Genomic DNA, 16,756 nt, shown 5'->3' with positions numbered 1-16,756 from the left:
GGATTTGAACGCAGAAGACGGAGAGACTGTTGAGTTTGCTTGTCACCAGCATGAGTGTGTCTTGTGTGTCTCACCACTGTCAGCCAGTGAAGGTGGAGTGTGTTAGGGCTGGGACTGCACGAGTCTTGGAGTTCCTAGCACGATAGGTTGTAAGCTGCTATTTTTGTCTTGTACTACTGTCGGAGCATTTCACTGATGCAGCGAAACCTCTGTTCTTCTCAAGCAATGTGCTAGTCTCCAGACCTCAGAAGAGTTGATGCACCCCCCACATTAACTACATATGGTGGGGATGTGCCTGGAGTGTCAAATCACATGAAAAACATGATGTGAGGCTGCATGTGGGTTCCAGCAGGGTCTTCAAACATGGGATCCCACCAGCAGGCACGCATGCTCCTGCTGCTGCATGGCACCACTGCCGTGTAGCGGATCTGTAGGATAGTCAGCGGGTCTGGTTCGTGGGGTCCCACGCAGGAGAGAGGCTGCTGTGCCACACTGGCAGCCTCAGAGCACCAGGCACATGGCTGGGAAGCAGCGGTCGGATGAGAGAGTCTTACAGACGTCTGCTAAAGAGGATCTGCAAGCTGCTGGGGATGTCAGGAGCAGCCTGGCCACAGCGGCAGGGGCTTCAGTGAGCTCATGTGCCTTGCTGAGAAACCTTGGTGTGTGCGTAGGGGGTTTTGGACCTCACAGCTCTGTCACTCCCAAGCCGTACCTCTTCATGCCCTTCACAGACACAACGATGATGGCAGCATCCAAAGATGAGATAATCCCCTTACTCTTTCCTCTTGTAGACTTCCACAATGGATGAGACCTCAGACGAGCCTCCCACTTCTGCCGTCCTCTTAGACAACTGCCACTTCTCCCAGGTCGTCTTTAACAATGTGGAGAAGTTTTATGTCCCCGGAGGAGACATAACCTGTTATTACACCCTCACGCAGAACATCGTTCCTCGCGGGAAGGACTGGGTGGGCATCTTCCGGGTGAGTGAATACTGTGAAACCAGATGTGCCAAGTATGAGAAGGCAGCAGCAGGCAGAAACAAATAGCTTGGGCTTTTATAGAACAGGGTTGGGGATTTTTTTTCGGTAATAACCGTGTGTAATGGAACATCTTTACTGTGCCTAGGGACAAAGTGCCAGACCTGTTGTGACCCGAACAGCTTCAAGCCTAATCAAACACCCTGATTATCCTTTCATGCATAGACCAAACTCTTAGAAGTCACGATATCAATGCAAAAGTCCTCCCAGTAACTGGTCTATGTGGAAATACAGTCCCATTACCATAGGATAAGCATGAACTGTGTGATGCCATATAACAATTTTGCTGTTGCAGGTGGGATGGAAAACAACTCGGGAATATTACACATTCATGTGGGCTCCTCTGCCCAGTGACGCCCACAGTGATGCGGCTGTGCAGCAACAGATCCAGTTCAAAGGTGCGTGGGGAGCTTGGGTCACTCAGGGGATGTGTGTGCACACAGAGGCACGCACACACAGCCTCCCGCATTGCTGCCACCAATAAGCGCTACATTCGGAATTACAGAATATCTGTAGGACCATGCTTTGGGAGACTTTATTTCAAATCCCATAATAAATGACAAAATGTCGAATCTGCTAAATTCTGCCGTCCTGACTGAGTGATACTGTATTCTTATCACTGGCACAAGGAATTACTAATGGTGCAGGAACAATACTGAACTAGGATGTCTCAGTTTTCTGAGGTTCTCACTTTCCGTGCTATAGTTAAGAGACTTGAATAATTAGAAGCTGCATATGACAGGGTTGTTGTGTTTGTCATAAGCTTACTACCTACCGAAAGATGATGAATACTACCAGTTCTGCTACGTCGACCAGGATGGCGTGGTCCGGGGAGCCAGTGTGCCTTTCCAGTTCAGAGCAGAGATTGAGGATGATATCCTGGTGGTTACCACACAGGTATGTGTCCTCTCTTCTCTGCTTTTTCCTGCCTCTGCTTTTATTGGCATGTGCTCATTGCTAACATGGAGTGATCCGGTAAATCGGATGCCAAGCTAGAACTCAGCAGACTTGGATTCTATTCTTGGCTTTGCTACTGGTCTGTCACACAAATTTGGGCAGCCTTTGTTTCTCTACCCGCCATTTATGAGACCAGTTCACTTAGATTGTGAGCTCTTTGTCATGGGGGCGACTTAATACCTAGTGTTTCAGGGCCTTTTGAATATTCTTAAACGAAAATGTCATTTTCATGGAAACAGTCTCCCATTAGCTGGGAGTAAGAGCATGCACATGGACAATAACTGAGGTGCTGTGTCTTGTGTGCAGCTCTTTTGTTAATGACTACACTGCACACATGGTCCCAATCTAACAAACAAAAAAGCCCCAAACCTCTGCCTCTGCTGACTTCTGTGGACGCAGAAAGCATTGAGCATCTCCAAAGATCAGGGGTCGTATGTGCTCGGTATTCAAGAACTGGGTTGATGGTCAGCTTTGGACGGACTGGGGAGAGCGAAGTAGCCTGGTCTGTGCTAGCAGTGAAAGCACGGGGAGGTACACGGCGTTCCCTTTGGCAGAGCTCATCTTTCTTTCCTCTTCGCACTGTGCTATTTGGAATGTAGCTTTTCAGTGCTTCTGTTATGACCGAACAACTTTATTGCTTGCCAGGGAGAAGTGGAAGAGATTGAACTACAAAACAAAAATTTGCATAAAGAAAATGAGGAGCTGAAAGCAAGCTGTGCAAGTCTCCAGAAACAAAACATCGATCTGCAGGAAGAGCTCAACAAGACACAGGTAAACAAAAAAGTTAATATAAGAAGTCAGAAGCTTTAAGTCTGAAAGATGAAGAGGGCCTGAGTCAGGTCTTGTTCCACTGTATGCTTCCAGGAGAAAATTAAAGAGGTTTCTCCCCATATTATCTGTTTAATCCTTTACCAAATTGTACACCACCTCTACTGTGATAAGAACAGTAATGATGAACAAGAGGCATCAGCAGGCACAGAAGTCGGGAACATACGGGAAGGGGAGTGTTCAAAAATGTTTTGTAGGCTGTCCCAGAATCACATTATCATTATCTTTTCCTCCTTCAGTTTTGCTCAGGGCTTAATATAAATTGAAAAAGGTCTGAAAGAGTAGTCAGGATGCAAAGGAGAGATTTCCCTCCTTCAGATGGGCTGGCTGGAAATGTTGCATTTGAGGGATTTTGCAGTTCCAGTGCAGAGCAGGACTATTGCTTGGGTCCCATTTACCTCCTGTTGACCTCACTGTGATTTTCAGGAGCTTCAGAATAGTTTAGAGTCTCTGAGGAGCAACGCAGAGAAACTGGAGCTGGAGCTGAATTCCCTGAAAAAGGAAAATAAACATCTAAAGGAACTGGATGACTCCAAAGAGGCAGAACTACACCAGTAAGTGTATTTACAGCATATCTCAAAACAGGATTTCATGTAAGCACCTTGCCTTTATGGATTAAATTTCCATCCGTGAAAGTATGGTGTGTTTTGATTTGTTCTGAGTAGACTCAAAGAGCAAATTCAGAATGTGACCTCTGACAAGGAACGCCTGGAAACCCGACTGAAAGCAGCCCTGGATCACTTGGACCAGCTGCAGGTAGCAAACATATAGCTGCCCTCTTTTGCTTTGCCTCTGACAGAGAACTGAGCAATCTTGAGCAAATATGTGGTGTATGAGTTTCTTTTTTGATTGCATGAGTTCTTCAGGAAAATGTCAACCTTTGATATGATTTGACCTCCAGGAAACCTCAAGAAATCTGTGTTATGGACGGAAGGGTAGAGGGGGATGTGCTAAGAGAAACTGTAAGGATTTTATTCCCTAAAAACATCCCCTTTGCATGCTCATTAAGTTGACCAAAATCAGACTGTTGTTTATCTCCCGCTAGCTAAGGATCCAGACAGAAAACACTTCTGTTTTGAAAAACATTCTAAAATTATGTTCAATACTTGGGTGAAAACAAGACTTCTAGCTGGGAGATATGTGAAGGGAGAAGGTAGACTGAAAATAGCTACATGGGAGACCCAGAACGATGGGCAAACCATCTGCCTGTAGAGTCTCTGTTTTTCTCTTTGTTCTCTGACTTCCCAGGCTGGAAGTGTCATGCTGAAACTTAGAAAGCTCCTCAGAGAACGTATGAATGAAGGCTGTGTTCTGATGAATACATCAGCTCCAGTATACCCCCATGTAACTATTCTCGGTTTCTATAAAGGTTTTGATGGAAAAATGTTTGCAGAAAAAAAATTTAAGCAGCCACGGGTTCTGGAGCTTTGCCTTCTGCAGCAAGAGGTGCCCGTGCTCCTCACTCGGAGCTGTTTGATTTTCACTTTCTGCACACCCGTCTTTCTCTCTAGTCTCAAGTGTTGAATTATGAGAAAGAAGTGGAAAACCTGTCTCATATGGACCACGATAAGACAGAGCAGCTTGAAAGCTTAAAGGAAGAGAATCGCCAGTTACGCATGACTAGAACTCAGCAGGTAAAGCCTTCCCTGAGTATCACGGTGCTTGGGGGAGCCAGGGCGAGCGGCTGAGGCATCCTTGGCAGTCAGCAGGTACAAATATTGCTCAATCTTACGAGAATCCTAGGGGATTCCATGACAGAAAGAGAAATGTCCATGGTGGCATGGGTGTCCACATAGGTGGTTCTGTGGACACACCATCTGACAGATTCTCATAGTATACATATATTCTCATAGCATACACATATGTTTTAGTTTTGGAAGAAATGCCTGTATAACTAGACATTGTAATTCTGATTCTCTGTAGCAGGAAAATTCTGTCTCTGTCTTGATCTCTTTTGAGTCAGCTCAAGGGATAAAGGAAATCAGTGGGAATTCAGGATTGATACTTGGCTGATTGCAAATGGTTGCATCTAAGCAAAACTGTTTCAGGACCGGGACTTACGGGTAAATAAAACAAGTTATCGTAAATCTGCCCAGACTACACGCTGTTAATTTTACCTCCAACAGGAAGCTGACTAGTAATTGCTGTGAGGCAGCAACCTGGCTGGTCTTTTTTCTTTTGATGTTTTTGTCTCTTTCTCATCCTTAATATCTTAAATTTAGCATTTAATAATCGATAAAATAGATGCAATATGCTCAGAATGCACCAAAATAAGCTGTAAACAATACAAAGTTTCTGTTCTGTAGTTTGGTGCTCTGCCCCACATCCTTCTCTGACACCTCTTTGCAACTCTGCTTGTAAAAATCTGGGACTTCTGTGCAGAAAGAGCAAAATAAGGAGCCTGAACGTTGCATGGAATACCTGAAGGGGACGGAGGCCAAACTCTCACTTTGTCTGTCCCACTGTCTGCAGAATGAGCAGGTGCCCAGCATTTCTGGGGATGCAGCTGGGGAGATGGTCCCAGCAATGCTGAGCACAGAGCTCTGCTGTATTGTGTGGAACCTGCGGGTGCCTGTGCAGGGGAGCTGAGAGTCACCGACGGCACTCTTTTCCACCTTCTTTCAATTTGCAGAACCATCACGATTCCCCTGTGATGTTGCCAGTGACTATATGTATAACAAATCTAAGTTTATGGACAAAAGGCTTGCTTTTCTTAGGTAACTTCTGCAGACCTTTTAGAAGTAATCCACAAACCTCAGCATTGGAAATCACTCCTTGAAGGAATGTGAAGGATATAAAAGAAAAGGGCAGCATGCTGTGGCATTTCTTTCTACTGAAGAAACCATCATTGGCATTGACTGAGGCCGTCACATCATCTTTAGCCTGTTGCCCTGAGTGACCTTCTAAAGGTGCTTCTCTCTCTGTATGTGCTACTCAGGAAGCTTTTGGAGGCTCTACTCTGACTTTGGCACTGAAAATTAGATGCCTAAAATAGATGATGTGATTACCTCCGCTGTGATGCCAAATGTTCAGGATTCTTAGAGTGATACTTTGAGAATGACTGCAGAATCCCTAAGTGCTCTAGCTTATCTAATTTACTGATTTAATTCAAGAGTCAGCTATAAGATTAATGCCTAAGGATGTGCTGGCCATCCACTGTCAATGCAAGTCTCACAGCACCAGGAAACCTGGCAGACTTGGAGAGCTCTCACCTGCCAGGGTGGATTTTTCAGCTGTATGCGTTCCTTTCTTCAACCTCCCTCTTTGTTTGACCTGTCATATGTCCCCTTCAGAGGTCATGTGTCATCTCGCATGTTGTAATGAAAATACAGAGCATAAGTGAGTGGTGGCATGGAGATATCCTAGGTGACAAACTATGAAATGGTAAGACTCCCACTGAAGCTGAAGGTTTATTTGTTGGTAATAAATGCAGCAGGAGGTAGCTAGTATATGACAGCTCCAGTGCTTGGAGCTGTCATCATTTTATTTGCCAGTTTCCCATGATTTACCAAGTAACCCTTTTCCTTCACAGCAACAGAACTGTGACTTAATGAAAGAACTTGAGGAGCAGAAGCGTTTGTTTCAGATTCTGCAGGCAAAAAAGAATGAAGCTGATGAGGAAAATCGGGTGAGAACTTGGCACAACTCCCTCGCCTTTCTCCTGTATTGAATGTGACACCAATCTCCCAGTCTAGTGTTCAGTTCCATTAACCCTTCCACCAAACGGATCACTAATTGTGCCTGCATGGGGACCGTCACCTAAAGCCAGGCTGCCAGGCGGTCTACGTACAAACGTCTGTGTGCGTACACTTACAGTATGTTGTTGCTGCCACGACTGTACAGCTTAAGAGGAAGGGTCCAAAAACTTGCACCTTTCTCCCCCCACCACAGAATAGACTGCTTTACCCATAATAGCATGCGGATTTTCAAAAACTCCTAATGTTAGCTTAATTCTGACACCACTGAAATGAGCGGGCTTACTCGTTTAAATGGACATAGCCTTTTTGTCCAGTCTAAGCAATGACTGCTCAGTTTTGTTCCCTACTCTGCATGACTTCAGGATAGTCTTGTCTTTTAAAGTGTGTTACTCTATTGTGATCACCTTCTCTGCCTTTCTGAGCAGGCCACAGAATAGATCCTTGCCCTTCCTTACCTCACTTTCCCATTCGGTCAAGCAGGACTAACACTGAGCTACCTACAAGAAGTTCAGAGCAATTTTGATTCTGATATAAGAGGATCTATGTTAGTGCAAAGCATGACTTTTCTCTGAAATGGTCTCCTGAGCTTCTGGAAAATCATTCTGCCCTTTTGTCCCTTTGCAGAAACTTAGGGAAGAGAATGATGGACTCCTGAGGCATCTCTCGCAGGCTAGAGAGGTTTCTTCCTTCTCTGTTGTTTCACAAGCTCAAGCTTCAATTCCAGCTCGTGAAGCAGGAGGCCTTCTGTTTGGAAATCCATATTGTGGTGAGATTACTTGGCATTCTGTCTTAAACCGCAAATTCACGGCAGTTAGAGCCTCAGCAAATTATGTTCCCTCTCAAATTGAATGCTGTAGAAAGGACATTATTAGCAGCACCTCTGTGCAGCTTTGCATGTGTGCAGATGACTTGGCAGCTGCAAAATGCTGCCAGGTGTTACGAGTTGACTTAAGTGATCAGCTGTCTGTTCATTTTCTGCCAAGACAGACAACTATTAGCTAGTTTATTCAGCTGTGAGACAGCTAGTTCTGTGGCTTATGTCCAGTTTCCATAGTCCTAAATATAGAGGTTTAGATCCAGAGCCACATCCTCATGTTTCAAGAATTACTAGTTATCAGCACATTACATTGTTAATCATTTTGCTGTAGCTAAATTGAGTTCTTCTTTTTCCAGCTGCAGGAGCAAACCTGGGGGCACGAGCTGCAGGCGTAGTAAGTAAAATGGACACGACTGGACATGAATTAGTGGTTTATGGACATGAATTAGTGGTTTGAAATAAAAAGCTCCAAGTTCAGCTCTGGAGCCAATTGTCTACATACTGGTTTAGTCCTGGTAAGATAGCGGACAACAAAATGGACCCATGTATGCTTAACATGTAGAATTAATGAGAGTTATATGTCTTAAGGTAGAGAAAGGAAATTCTGTTGACCCTAATCTTTAAGGACCAGCTGTTGGCAGCATCTCAGGCAGAATGAGCAGCATTCAGCTGCTAAATACCTTATTTCCTATTGGAGACATGGACATGTGCTACGTAGGATGGAAAGTTAGAGTACCTCTCAGAAGCTCTTGAATTTTAAGTGCTATTTAGAGAAGCCTGGAGACATTTGAAAACTTGAGAGTGTTAGAAGTCGGAAGACGTGTCCAAAAGTGATAATATCCGGCTACTAAACTCTTCTGTTTCTTCTCTTTGAATATAATTTTTAAACTGACTTTATTTGCATTTGCTTTTTCAGGCTTCTATAAGGAAATGCCCCATGTGCGATGAAGTATTTCCTGAAGATATTGAAACAAGTCAGTATGAGGCCCATGTGCAGAGCCATCTTCTGGAGTGTCCACTCTGCAGTGAAAGCTTTGAAAAGTCCAATAAGCAGGTGTTTGATGACCATATTTTTTGTCATGGCCTGGAATAAGTCTGAATTCGTGTCTGCTCTGTAGAATAGGTGCCAGAGGCCGCAGTATAGAATAGACCAAAATCACTGTATAGGCTTAATTCATGTTAAGATCACCCAGACAAGACTGACTATGCCACTAGTACTGTAATTCTGAGCTTTCTGTTCCATGCAGCATATGACCAACACATAAATCAGGTCAGACATCCACAGCCTGAAACTGAATCACCGTCATCAAACTTAAGTCCTCTGTCTTGGATCAAGTATATATGCTTGTTAAATGAGTTACAAATCCTATAATTAGTAATTTAGCTGAATGTGGTACCAGTTCTTTAGAACAAGATTGGCCATGTAACTGTTCATTCAGGCAGGGATCCAAGTGATGGGATGTAGTACAGCAGTTTTCTCTACTTGGCTGATACATCTCTATTATGATGGTTTTATTCTTTAATATAGCACTGTGATTGCTAACCAAAGACCAGAAACATTTTATAATCTTTGAGGATCACACCTTCAGTCCTGCTCAGTTTCTGGAATGCAGAATTTATTATTAATAAGTAAAAAAGTCTAAATAAAAATACATCTCTTCTTTCACCATCAGTCGTGAAGCAAGTGAAAGAGACATATTTATAAAGAGACCAAATATCTGTTTGCAGATCTGAAGGTCCAGCGCCGTCCTTCCAGCAAAGTAGGCAGCGTGGCTTATTCTAGGGTGAGGCACGTGCACTGTTTTCTCCATCCATCTCATGATGAGGAAAACCTGAAATTTCTGAAACAGGGAAGGTCGGTATGATGTGGAGCCCACAGAAAAGCAGTAGCTGAGTTGTCTTGGCAGCACAGAGGATAAATGGTCTCTCAGTCAGAAACTGGGCATCCGCATTTAAAGGAAATATGAATTTGGATTATTTCTCTTTTATGTTTCTAAACCTTCTTGATTTAACAAGAAGAGCCTGTTCTCAAACCAAAACATTGTGATTCAAAACTAAGTGCCTTGGGATATTACAATGCTTTGTGCACAGATGATCCAGTTACTATTTTTATTTCTGCTTCAGGATTTTCAATTTATGATTAACAGCTCTTTTTTCCATGCAAACACATAAGGGGAAAGGTTTATTATCCAGCTGTATTAGACTGCGTTTCTTGCTGAATATCTGAAGCAATAGAGAATCCTAAGACGTTTACATAGAGTTTTAAGAATATTTAGAGTAACAAAGACTTTGAAATGCTTTACTGTTTTGATTCTACACAAACTTTTTATCAATCTAGGTTTAAATAGAGTATTTCTGTCTTGAGATGTACTATACTGGTAAGGTGTTATTTAAAAAACCTGTAAAAGAAAATAACAGCAAACAAAAATAAAAGCTATACGGAGAAAATCTTTGAAAAATATGTCTATGTCTGTTCATTCTTAAAGAAATAAATTGGAGGAATTGATAGGGTCTTAAGGGAGCTATTTGCAGGCTTTCATTTACTTGCTGAAGCTTCCGTCTAACAAAGTACTTAAGCACGTCTCTGAATAACTTCTAGCACGCCACACAGGGTATCTCTACGGGTAGTGAGACTGTTTCTGTTAGCAGAAAGCACATATTTAACTGGTTGATCCTCAGTGGCTCCTCACAGTATGGGAATACATCATGAAGGCCAAAGGATAGTATGGGATAAGGAGAGCGAATCAGGAAAGTAAAGAGAGCTGTATGGGCTCTATTTGTTTATATCCATTCCCAGTAGTGCTGATCTAAAAACCTAGAGCTGGCTGAATTTCTTCTGTGTCATAAGAACGTCCAGTGTATCAACACCTTTTTTCTCTAGGCTAGGAGAAAAAGCTGAAAACCTCCTTGCTAGGGATGATAAAATATTATTTAAAAAATACTTGGTATTGTACATGTTTTGACATCATTGATTACTATAGTATATCTCAACATTCCTGGCATAGCTTTATCCCAATTTTGCCAATCGAACATTCCATCAAAATGAGGCTCATTTTTGCCTGAACACTTGTTTCCTCAGGAAAAGTCCCATTGTTCTTCCAGAAAATGCTTTTCCCCCCGCAACATTTTCCCATGCCTCCTCATTCTAAATTACATTTTTCTTCTTTTACTGCTTTGCCTCTTGACAGAAGCAGATCAAGTGTGAAGAGACACAAAAGCAATTTTTACTAAAACCCTGGTAGTTAACCCAAATGCCAGTTATCAGACCTCTTTCCTTTCTACACCGTTGCTAGCACTGGCTTTAGCGGCTCGTATCCTAACCCCAAACCCGGTCACCTGGGGTTGGAATTATGTCGTGATGCTATCTATGTCCTTGAGCTACCGGTGCCAAGTGTCGGTGCCCCCGAATTGCCCCTCCATCCCTTTTACACGGGTACCTGTCATTTTCCACTTGCGTGCTCCTATCATTCCTACAAATCTCAGAGCCTACGTTGAGGTGCCGGCCCTGCGACACAGGCAGGAAGCGGGTGACCGGCAGAGGGGGTCAGACCGCAATAAATCTCATGAGGATGCTGGCTTTTTGAAGTATTTTAAGGTATGTCATTTTTTTTCTGTAATAATGACACAGATTCGGACTCCCAGCCACATACTTCGGCCTGATGCAGGTCATACCTTCCCTATCCTGGGTAGCCAGGGACCAATTTACCCCTAAGCACAAATTACATCATATATTTTCTGACCAAGTTTTCATTTTGCTTGTAATTTACAGCATTATTTATGTTACTGCTGCGTTTAGCCTTTGGAATCATAAGAGGTTTCAATCCTATCTCAATTTTATGGTTTAATACAGAAGTAGCTCAGATGGCTGATAATTAGATATAGTTATACTTTGGATAAGATCCAATATTACATTGATATGTATTGGATAAGGACCTTGAAATAAATTTTCAAAAGGGACAGTAGGGGTTTGGCACCATTTATACCCGAACTCATGTAGCATCTGAATGGACATTCATTAGAAATGTATCTAAAAGGAAGAAGTCATACTTTGTGGGCCAAATCACTGTGTATATATAACTTTTTAAACCTTTACAAGGCTTATCAGTTGGTCCAGCCTAGGAGCTGGCCCAGTTTGCTTTCCGTGAGCGATCACTGCTCCGATGCAGGCAAACCCGCTCAGCCCCAGAGAGCTCTTCTCCCTTTGCTTGGACCTTTTGCTTCTCCCTCATTTTTGTCAGTCCCTTTGCCTTCCTTTTCCATGAAGTTGGTTCTTCCCTTGGGCTTTCTCTCCCATTCACACAGAGTATATTTTGAATATATCTGTCCCTGTCCATGGCACATCATTTTCCAATTAACAGGTATGTTTCTGTATGTGTAAAATGCAAACCAGATGATAACATCTCCCAGCTGCAAAGACACGCTGCTAATTATGGTCACACATACCGACTGATGTCAGTTCGTTTCATAGGAAAGACCATTGTTTTGCTTGGGAAAAGTTATTTTCAGTGCAGAAAAAAAAGACTGGTCACAAGGGAGACGATTACAGATTCCGGATTCCCAAACTATTTCAGCCCTGAAAGTCAGAGTATCTGGAAGGCTGCTGAAATAACAGACTAGTGGCTCAGCTTCTTTCAGAAAGTGATTCCCAATCGTACAGCCACAGTCCCCTTCCTCACTTGAACAGCCTCTTTCCTCCACCCGTTCTCCTCCTGGTTCCTCTTCATCTATCCAGGTCTTTTTTCCTCTTCCTGCAGAACAATTTGGATCTTCACCATTGCCAGTCTCCTCCGAAATTACAGTGCTGAGGTTTGGGGTGCGGACGAGGGGGAGGCAGAGGCATGGACCACGGTCCACCCGGCAGTGCTGCCTCTCCCTGCCTTTCACCCCGCAGAATGCAGTCTGGGAGCGCTGCTGCTGCTTCTCTTCGCTTCACCGTAATGAGGCTCCCGTGGAAGGCAGAGGAAGCTGAAAGGAAATAAAAAGATTCCTGACAAAAGGAATGTAAATAGACAAGATGCAGGTGAACAAAGGAGGAAAAGGAAAGCCGTGTACAAGCCAGCAATTGAGTGGTTATACTCGGTAGTCAACTTGTCAGTTTGATTTTAAGACACAGCAGAAGAGATCGATAATTCTTTACAGCAGCATAATGCACATCTAGGGTTTAAAGTGTTTTGACCATCGAAGTCCTTATTTAAGGGATCGGTCCTGTGCTTACTTAGTAAGTGGAGGTGCTTCTGTATTTGGCATGTCAATGATGGGAAAGGGAAGGGAGCAGAGAGGGGAACGGTGGAAAAAAATGTTCTAAAATGACACTTAGACAGACTGCCACACTGGTTTAGGTGGGGCAGCTCAGAAAAATCTGGGGAAGGAAATGCTCACAGGCCCCCGTGAGACTGAAAAATGAAAATATTACACTTATGCAGAGCGGTTTTTTGTCGCTTGCATTATTTGGTAAGGACACATTGTTTATCTTTGTTCTGCTGTGGAGATCCAGACTGACCTATTCCTGCTTGCACAGGAGTCAATGAGTCCCTTTATCTCTAGTGCACTAGTACAAATAGAGAGTGCTTAGTGGGTATATAACGGCACGAAATCCAAACGCTGCCATTTATCACCCTCTTTGTACTGAATTAAATCACTAGGTGAAATGCACTGAAGAATCGAACCTTTATTGTTTTGTTGGTGAAAGGATTGGGTCCCAGAATTACATCAGTTGTTTTCTCTAAACAGCTATTAGCCTCCTCCATTATACTAACAGAACTGGTTTCCATCCTCTGGCTCATTTATTCCAAACCAGCATTATTGAAGTGAATGGGGTCTAGGCCCTGGATATTAGAAGAGCTGTCGGTCTACTCATAAATAACAAGTTGTCAAGGATTTTAATGGAAACCCTTAGAGTGCTGTAAATCTGTGCAGTTCTGCCTGCATCCCCTCCCTCATTTCCATCACAATATCACTCCAGTGGGACTGCAGCTTGCAGCATGTGCCAGGCAGCCTAGATTGGTAGGACACGGGGGAAGGAGGAGGAAAAAAAAAAGCTGGAGATGGGGTGGGGGATTCAGAACAGTTGGTACTGCGGAAGCATCTGCTGGGTGGCCAGTTTTGGAGTCACCTGGCCTATTCAGCGTGGCGAGGGGAAAGGGCTATTCATCCAGGGGGACTGGAGAGGGGAATAACAGAACCAGGGATGCTTGTGGAATAAAGACGGATGTATTGCAGTTTACATTTCGCTCCGTTGGTCTGTGAAGCAGTAAATCTCGGCAAGTAGAGGGTTTTGTTAGGTTTTGATCACAATTTAAGTGGTAGAGCTAGTGCAGTGGTACTGCACAGACTGTCTCTGGCTATTAGTCAAAGACGACTTTCCTTTTCAAGATGAATTTTTTTAACTTTCCTACCCAGTCCAAACTACCTGCATGGAAAATTTGACACCGTGTCCTGATCCAAATAGCAATGTTCGTGTAGTTCACTGGATCTGGCCAGAAACTCGGTTACTACAAAGTATGCCTCTTGACCTGCACTTAAGTCATCCCCCAAATATCTGTAGCTCAGCTGCCTGCTCAGATCACAGCACCCTGCTGATTACAACACGAAAGCCCTTCTAGGAAGGAACTTGAGCTCACTCGTCCATTCTCCGTTGGCTATATGATATTATGGAATATATTATGATTGGCACAGCCCATCCCACTCACAAAGCAGACAAGACTGCACGGGGCCCTATATAAGAGATCGTGTGGAGACTCTGCCCTCCGAGGTGCCAGAGCTCATTGAAATTTTTAGGCAAGGTCAGTTTAGGCTTAAATGTAGGCTTGCACCCTGGCTTACCGTGTAATATAAATAAAAAATTACATTGGTGACAAAGTTTCTCCTAGCCTCAGAGTGCCCAGGGCTTATAGTCTTATATAATTACTAGTCTGGCACTGAGATTCTAAAATACAGCAAAGCTATCAGCAACACAGAGCCTAAATTAATTATTTTAAATATAGCTCCTTTCACATTACAACCTCACATGACAAGCACTAAAGAAGTAGGCCTTACGAGACTTATGCTCTACATAACATAATTAAATATTACCCCTATGTTACAGACAGGGAAACAGTTATGCAAACATGAAGGAATTTGGCCAAAGCCACTCAGAAAATCTGTGACATAATCCCCCTTTCCCTCGCCAGATTTAACATTCATTTTGAGAAAGGCTGAACAGCACAAGAAGTGAGCCGGGATGGAGAAAAAATGGATGGCTGCCAAAAGGGATTGATGCCCTTCAGACTCCAGGGAGTTTTTAACCCTTCCCAATGGTTTTCCCAGCCTGAAAAACCTGGTGGGGTTCATCAGGCTGTACTTCTCCTCTACTGATCCATAAGAGATTTGCCAGTGGGAGCAGCTGCTTCCAGAGTGAGTTGATAACTCAAGCCCTGAGGCACTTACATCTGTACGTCTCGTCCCCTGCCTGCTTCCCTTCCCCAGTAACAGGATGAGACTAGAATATTGCATGCGCTTTTACAATGTGTATTCCTGTGGGGCCTTGGTCATGATTACGGCATCTAAATGCAACCAGAAACGAACAGTGACAATGAAAAAGACAAAAAAGATGGTCAGCCTGAAGATTCTGAACATGTTTTACACTAAATTTGTTTCTATTTAAGAAGTTGCAGTTTCGTAACCCATAGAGTGTAGTTAGTTCCTTTTTTTAATAACAGTTATAGTATTTTTGAGAGCAGCTGCTGCACACGTTATGTAGTACAGCTGAGAGAGCCATATGGATTTTTAATTCCTAAGAGTTATTACTTGGTTGTAGCAGTATATATGAACCCACGCTTGGCTTAATGGAGTCATTAGACTCGACAATCCTTCCTTAAAGAGGGCTATTGTTAGGATAGATCTGATCCAAAATGTAGGAAAGGTTTGGAAAAGAGCTCTTAATTATATGAAACAGAGAACATCAGGGGTTTTTTTTAGGTAGCTCAGTGTTTTTTACACCTTCAGGAAGTTCCTCCTCTGTTAATATAAGATAAGTTTAATGACCTGTATTCTGTCCTTTCAGAACTATACCTAGAAAGTGTGCCTTGAGATGTTATTGTTGCTTTACACTGGCGGGTTTTTTAACAAACCAGGCAAAATGGGGATACTCAAACCTTCTTGAAGCTACCTACTAGAATGCCCCTCTGCTCTTAAAGGAAGAAATCTTATAAAAATACTCAGAGTTACAACCCTAACACATATTTTGGAAGAGACATTAACTCTGAAAGAGATATTAAATCATATTTCTCAGTGAACTTTTCTAAGACAACTCCTAAACATGAGATTCTTGCACTTTCTCCTAAAACATGTGGCCCAACGAGAGGCAGAATATAGACTAGAGGCATCACTGCGGGATCCTGAATGAAAATTTCTTTAGTCCCAGTAAAGACTCCAATCCTTGTGTTTACAAGCAACAGAAGAGAAAAATACGCTGTTTTAATGTAGAAGCTATATATACCTATATATCACTTGGATGCATTGTATTGAGTATGCTACAGATTGCTCAAATAAATCTAAGGAGCTCACTGGATCTTTAATTCTATAGAAAATGTTGGAAAACTCTTAACCTTACGACACATATCAGGATTATAAAATTTAAAATGAATTCTAGTAAATCTGCTACTGGCTGCCATGGAAATGGAGCAGGTTAGTTTAAAGGAATCAGTATCACAAAAAAAAAAAAAAGAAAATGGAATCCAAGCTTTTTTGTGTGTGTCGAACAATTAGCTTAGAACAACCTGCTCCATTTTTAGCCATCTCAGTCTGTTTCCATGGCAGCAGGAACTGAATTCATACAACTGTTGCGAATTCCGGATGTAAATGGTGCTACCCATTGTGTCAGCAGCACCAACAGACCTCAGAGTCCGATTTCAGCTTCCCAAAGCTGGTAATTTTGTTTCGCTATTATTTATTTAGGATTATTTTTGTGCCGTTCTAAAGATTTAAGGCAAGGTTGCCCTACCATTAGCCCACAGTTAGGGTAGCACGGACAGAGCCAGTGCAGACCAATTTTCAAACTTTTGGCTGTTTAAAACCAAGACCTGAAACCCCATCCAGACAACCCGCTGTGTCAGGTCTCACGATGAGGTTTGCTGCCTCACAGATAAACTCTTGACGGGATGATCCTGTATGCCCATGGCTGCTTAGGGATCAACGTTTGGCCCTGTCAAGGACTTTGCTGTGTTGTGTCACCTAAAGCTGCCCTGTCCCTCACACCCACTCGCCTCCCTTCTCTCAGCCCCCCCAAAATCACATGCCACAGCGGCCCAAGGGCAGAGCCCTCTGCTGCCAGCCCTCCACACGAAGCCTGCCCGCAGAAGGGGAGCGGGGCTCTGAGGTGAGGACCGGCTTCGGACCGCAGGATCCCGCCCGTCCCCTGAGGAGAGGGGACAAATCCTGTC

The 16,756-nt window shown here is 43.3% G+C and overlaps 1 protein-coding gene across 1 annotated transcript; it reads left to right on the top strand.

Annotated features, from left to right (window-relative positions):
* The first annotated feature begins 784 nt into the window (after positions 1–784).
* Positions 785–8,430, top strand: CALCOCO2 (calcium binding and coiled-coil domain 2). Its single transcript, XM_009583464.1, has 12 exons — positions 785–980; positions 1,333–1,435; positions 1,801–1,934; positions 2,640–2,765; positions 3,249–3,376; positions 3,488–3,578; positions 4,334–4,456; positions 5,205–5,303; positions 6,355–6,450; positions 7,145–7,286; positions 7,694–7,731; positions 8,254–8,430. The coding sequence occupies exons 1-12, from the start codon at positions 801–803 to the stop codon at positions 8,428–8,430; spliced, it is 1,437 nt and encodes a 478-aa protein (XP_009581759.1). The 5' UTR covers positions 785–800.
* Positions 8,431–16,756: the final 8,326 nt, after the last annotated feature.

This window comes from Fulmarus glacialis, unplaced genomic scaffold (assembly GCF_000690835.1).
Source record: "Fulmarus glacialis isolate BGI_N327 unplaced genomic scaffold, ASM69083v1 scaffold41018, whole genome shotgun sequence".
NCBI classification, from domain to species: domain Eukaryota; kingdom Metazoa; phylum Chordata; class Aves; order Procellariiformes; family Procellariidae; genus Fulmarus; species Fulmarus glacialis.
The sequence above is the reverse complement of the archived record's forward strand: the minus strand, read 5'-3'. Positions and strand labels throughout refer to the sequence as shown.

Coding starts and splice junctions, on each gene's coding strand:
- CALCOCO2 (XM_009583464.1), top strand. CDS start 801: ATGGATGAGACCTCAGACGAGCCTCCCACTTCTGCCGTCCTCTTAGAC. Junction 6,451..7,144: donor AAGCTGATGAGGAAAATCGG/GTGAGAACTTGG, acceptor GTCCCTTTGCAG/AAACTTAGGGAAGAGAATGA. Junction 7,287..7,693: donor GTTTGGAAATCCATATTGTG/GTGAGATTACTT, acceptor TTCTTTTTCCAG/CTGCAGGAGCAAACCTGGGG.